This window comes from Solanum tuberosum, unplaced genomic scaffold, assembly GCF_000226075.1.
Source record: "Solanum tuberosum cultivar DM 1-3 516 R44 unplaced genomic scaffold, SolTub_3.0 scf00371, whole genome shotgun sequence".
In the NCBI taxonomy this organism is placed as follows: Eukaryota; Viridiplantae; Streptophyta; class Magnoliopsida; order Solanales; family Solanaceae; genus Solanum; species Solanum tuberosum.
The window spans coordinates 442,882-445,428 of record NW_006239294.1 but is presented as its reverse complement, the minus strand read 5'-3'; the positions used below and the strand labels follow the sequence as shown (position 1 = coordinate 445,428).

At 37.3% G+C, this 2,547-nt stretch overlaps 1 protein-coding gene across 1 annotated transcript; it reads right to left on the bottom strand.

Moving 5' to 3' along the window:
- Window positions 1-239: 239 nt before the first annotated feature.
- Window positions 240-1,197, bottom strand: LOC107063517 (transcription factor DIVARICATA-like). The gene is made up of 2 exons (XM_015315463.1): window positions 1,001-1,197; window positions 240-879 (listed from the first exon to the last, which is right to left on the bottom strand). The coding sequence occupies exons 1-2, from the start codon at window positions 1,195-1,197 to the stop codon at window positions 240-242; spliced, it is 837 nt and encodes a 278-aa protein (XP_015170949.1).
- Between the last annotated feature and the right edge of the window lie 1,350 nt (window positions 1,198-2,547).

The window sequence follows — 2,547 nt, the reverse complement described above, 5'->3', positions numbered from 1 at the left end:
TAGTCCTTCATACGTATCATGTAACAGAAAGTCCTTAATGCACAAAAAAACTTATTGCTAATGTTTTTAAAAAATATATATTTCAACCAAAATCCACCTGTCTAGCAATACTGTCTAAAGCAGATAAATAAGAGCAATATTGTCTAACGTAATTGAATTAAGTCTTCAAAAAACAAGTGCAGCAAATCAGAGCTTCTGATCTGTGAACAGATCATGCAGATTAAAAAGTGCCTTCATCATCAACGGCGAGTGTCTAAACTGCGCCATACTCCATCACCAAAGTAAGATGAGGGGGCAAAGGGAGGTAACTGAGCTGGAGCCTCCCCTGCAGCTGCATAACCGGACATTCCGGTCTGAGCAGTTGGTGCTATCCCAGCATCAGAAGTTGGTGCCATCCCGACATCAAAAATCAAATCGATATCATTGTCTTTGTCCATGGGGTGACTGAGTAATGCTTCAAGTTCACTCCCAATTCTAGGGATAGAATGACCCGAAGTTCCACTGCTAGCATCAACATTCACAAAAGCATTTTCGCCTGAGAGCTCTCCTCCAACTACTGCGGTCATCTGCTCAGCATTGGTGCTTTCTCGATGACACATGCTCTCAGTGCTAGTGTCTGGCACTGCTTGTGATCCCTCACAAGCAGGTCCAATCATGTCCACAGTGATTGGAACTTGGGAAGTACCACCGAATTCAGCATCCACGCCAGTTATATCAAGAACACTTGGTTTTGCTCTTGCTCTTCTGTTCCTTTTCTTGTTGGCTTCAATGCGCTTGAAATACTTCTGGGCATGGGTAGCCACTTGCATTGCGGTTCTTGTCCTAGATATACTTCTCCAGTCACCTTTTCCATATATATCTAAGCCCCGGAGAAATGACCTATAGCAGGAAAGATAGAGAAATAAGTTATTATCCCAAAAAACATTAAAACATAAAAATGACCAGACTCCTAAAAAAGATGAGAAAATAAACCCTCAAAAACTGTACACAGGAAACCAACCTGTGTTCCTCTTCTATCCAACGAGTCCCTCTTCGCCATTCAACATCTGCTTTCGTATTTTGGTTGGCATTGCTTTGCATTTCTGGATTATTAGGTAATGGAGCACCTCCAGAATCGATGTCATCGATATCTTCTAAGAGCATATTATAGTGATCCTTGATCTCATCAACTGTTTTTCCAGGAAGTGCTTCTTCCATCTTCGTGAGTAGATTATTATCGTTAAAGTATATCGCTAGGATATGCTCAAAGATTTTGTCCTCCTCCCTAGTCCAGAAGGTGCTATTGCATGTCCGATCGGTGCTCATTTTCCTTTTTAGATCTACAAGGAAAGATTAAGCATGAAAAAGGAAAGTACTTGAAGAGGATTCAGAAAACGGACGAGTGTCAATATATGACAAAAGCAACCATAAACATCGGACATCTAAAATAAGATTTTTTGTAACCCCTGACATTTAGTAAACAAAAACAATTGGAACAAGACATGTATTCCTTTAAATCAGCTATGGATACTAAGAGAAGTAATAAGTGACTGGTAAAATGAACAAACATGAAGATACAAGGGGTATACTACCCACATAGGTTCCTAGAGATACGAAGCATATTATGAAAGCATCTGCGATCTTTACCTTTTCTAATGGACGTAAGGTTTTATACTAAGAAAGAAGACTAAAACGAAGAAAAATATTTGTCTGAAGATAAGAAAAAATTATATCATTGAAATATATATTTTTGTTCTTGTTAGCGACGCAAAAATAAAAGATCTATGGCCCTGTAAAACAAAACGGGAAAGAAATCATGCCAATCCAACATATGTTATCAAAAGAAATCAATCCTCATTTGTTAAGAGTTTCACGATAAAAACATTATTCTAGAGTAATACCTGAACAACTTTCTCTCCTGAAAAAAATAGAAATTTAACAAGATGAATGTAAGCAATATCAAATAGGAAAGTGTCATTTCGTATTCCTTCATAATCTACCCCAGAATCCAAGAGTAAGTCAATCATTATGCTACTATCAATACAACCTCTCCGATATCTTCTTGTTACATTTATACAACTTGAAATAGCAAATGGAAAAAGAAAAACCCATATTTCCTTGTCACGCAATCTAACTATTTAGAATTAGTGGATGTGCAATGACAAATTATATCCAAGACAACAAATCAAAACGAAAGCTATACAACTTCTTATTTCTTTTTTTTTGAGAAACATTTTGTAATGTCATGCAGTTTGAAATAACTATGAAGAAGCTTGAAATTTGGAAATAGTAATTTTTTTGAAAAATTCAGAATCTGGAAATTTGGTTAAGTATGGGGAAAAAATGAGTTTTTGGTCAACTTTGAACAGTCATAACTCCTAGATCAGGATGATTTAGGTGTATTTACAGTTATGTTTGGAAATCCCTTGGAATGATCTTTCCAACGCCGCCGAGTTTACTTGATTCCGAGTTCGTATGAGTGAGTTATGCCCTTTGGAAGTTGGGCTGTTGGCAGGGCAGTTAGCCCGAATTTGTAAGGGCATTTTGGTCTTTTCCCTAGCCATTTAT